General features: G+C 52.0%; 1 protein-coding gene across 1 annotated transcript; it reads right to left on the bottom strand.

Annotated features, from left to right (window-relative positions):
- Nucleotides 1-1,196: 1,196 nt before the first annotated feature.
- Nucleotides 1,197-1,550, bottom strand: LOC141022475 (uncharacterized). Its single transcript, XM_073498742.1, has one exon. The coding sequence runs from the start codon at nt 1,548-1,550 to the stop codon at nt 1,197-1,199; it is 354 nt and encodes a 117-aa protein (XP_073354843.1).
- Between the last annotated feature and the right edge of the window lie 1,052 nt (nt 1,551-2,602).

Raw genomic sequence — 2,602 nt, forward strand, 5'->3', positions numbered from 1 at the left:
GGTGAACAAATTACTGTTGAGCAATTGATAGAATTGAGCATAGTTATGAGAATATCTAGGTATGATCATGTATATAGGCATCACGTCTGCGACAAGTAGACCGACTCCTGCCTACATCTACTACTATTACTCCACACATCGACCGCTATCCAGCATGCATCTAGAGTATTAAGTTCATAAGAACAGAGTAACGCTTTAAGTAAGATGACATGATGTAGAGGGATAAACTCGTGCAATATGTTATAAACCCCATCTTGTTATCCTCGATGGCAACAATACAATACGTGCCTTGTTGCCCCTACTGTCACTCGGAAAGGACACCACAAGATTGAAGCCAAAGCTAAGCACTTCTCCCATTGCATGAAAGATCAATCTAGTAGGCCAAACCAAACTGATAATTCGAAGAGACTTGCAAAGATAACCAATCATACATAAAAGAATTCAGAGAAGATTCAAATATTGTTCATAGATAAACTTGATCATAAACCCACAATTCATCGGTCTCAACAAACACACCGCAAAATAAGATTACATTGAATAGATCTGCACAAGAGAGGGGGAGAACATTGTATTGACACCCAAAAAGAGAGAAGAAGCCATCTAGCTAATAACTATGGACCCGAAGGTCTGAGGTAAACTACTCACACATCATCGGAGAGGCTATGGTGTTGATGTAGAAGCCCTCCGTGATCCATGCCCCCTCAGGTGGAGCTTCGGAAAAGGCCCCAAGATGGGATCTCACGGGTACAGAAGTTTGCGGTGGTGGAATTAGGTTTTTGGCTCCGTATCTGGTAGTTTGGGGGTACGTAGGTATATATAGGAGGAAGAAGTACGTCGGTGGAGCAACGTGGGCCCCACGAGGGTGGAGGGCGCACCCAGGGTGGTAGGCGCGCCCCCCTACCTCGTGCCTTCCTTGTTGATGTCTTGACGTAGGCAAGTCCTTTGGATCACGTTCGTTCCAAAAATCACGTTCCCGAAGGTTTCATTCCGTTTGGACTCCGTTTGATATTCTTTTACTACGAAACTCTGAAATAGGCAAAAAACAGCAATTCTGGGCTGGGCCTCCGGTTAATAGGTTAGTCCCAAAAATAATATAAAAGTGTATAATAAAGCCCAATAATGTCCAAAACAAAATATAATATAGCATGGAACAATCAAAAATTATAGATACGTTGGAGACGTATCATTTGGCGCGGTCAGGGGGTGGTGCAGTCGATGAGAAGCGGGGAGTGATAGGAGATGGTCAAAGCCAGGCAACAGAGCATACAGCTTGGTTGGGCAGCTTCCCAAGAGGGGGTACAAAGCACACGATCATTGCGCACCAGAGTGGGGTGGACCTGCTCGTTGGACCAGCTGTAACGGCGCCCATGGAGGTAGATGACAGAGAGCTCCATGTCGGGGATGAAGCGGCGGAAGCGGCTCATGGACCGGTCATTGAGCCGGCCATTGTTCTTGTCAGAAGCAAAGACGATGATGTTGAAATCCCCGCCAACCAACCAGGGGCCCGCGCACGTGCTCCGAAAGACTTGGAGCTCGGTGAGGAATGCCATCTTGTCGGCATCCGCCTGCGGTCCGTAGACACCCGAGAGCCACCAATGTTAACTGCCCGAGAGAGGGGAGACGAGGGCTGAGGCGTGGTAGGAGCCAATCTCGGGATGGAAGAGAGCGATCTTGGTGCTATCCCAAGAAAGTAGAATGCCACTACACGTGCCAGTCGCGAGGAGGAAGAAGAAATCGCCAAAGGGAGTCCCCGGCGTTTCAGAAACCAACAAGGACGAGACCAACTCGAGCTTAGTTTCTTGAAGGCAAACAATACAAGGTCTAGCGGAGGAAATCACGCTACAAACTGCCGTGCATTTGGCTCGCGAATTGAGGCCACGCACGTTCCAGAAGATAATGCTAAGGTCGCTATCCATGGAAAGAGTGGGGGCGGTGATAGGACGGGGGAGGAGATCAACCCTCCACCGGACACGGGCTTGCGGAAGAGGTGCTAGCAAGCGAGGTCGTGGGGGCAGACTCCAGCCATAGAAATCCGAGAAAGCCAAGATCACGTCCTCGGCAAGCGGCTACTGGAAGAGAGCAGAGTAGCGGGCAAGAATGGCGTCGTCCAGAGGTTCATCATCCTTGAGCAGGCCCAACTTGCGCAGCAACACCCGTTTGTCCTTCATCTCAGAGTTGAGGCCGCGGTCTGCCCGAGCAATGCGCCCGCTGTGTCGCGGCATGAAATTGGGCGGGATCGCATTGTGGTGCCTACGGTGCAGCGGGGAGGGCAGCATGGAGGGAGTAGGTGCTTGCATGGCGCACAGAAAATCCACCAGATTCGCCGGCACTGGGTTACATGTGGGCGGGACGTGCATGGGCTGGGGGCAAACCACCAACTCTCGATCAGCATGTGGCGCACATGAAGTGGCCGGGTCGCGCACGGGATCCGATTGCGGGAGGGGGGCACCGAATCCTCATTGGGGGAAGCGACAGTGGGGCCGGCACCAGACCGCGGAGGGTTGGTTTGTGAGGGGGCGACAACCGCAGGATCCGTGCCAGGGAAAGCAGCCAACAGCACGGCTGTGGGGTGCGCAGGAGCGAGGGCCACCTGGGGAGACAC

The sequence above is a fragment of the Aegilops tauschii genome, chromosome 5 (genome assembly GCF_002575655.3).
Source record: "Aegilops tauschii subsp. strangulata cultivar AL8/78 chromosome 5, Aet v6.0, whole genome shotgun sequence".
In the NCBI taxonomy this organism is placed as follows: domain Eukaryota; kingdom Viridiplantae; phylum Streptophyta; class Magnoliopsida; order Poales; family Poaceae; genus Aegilops; species Aegilops tauschii.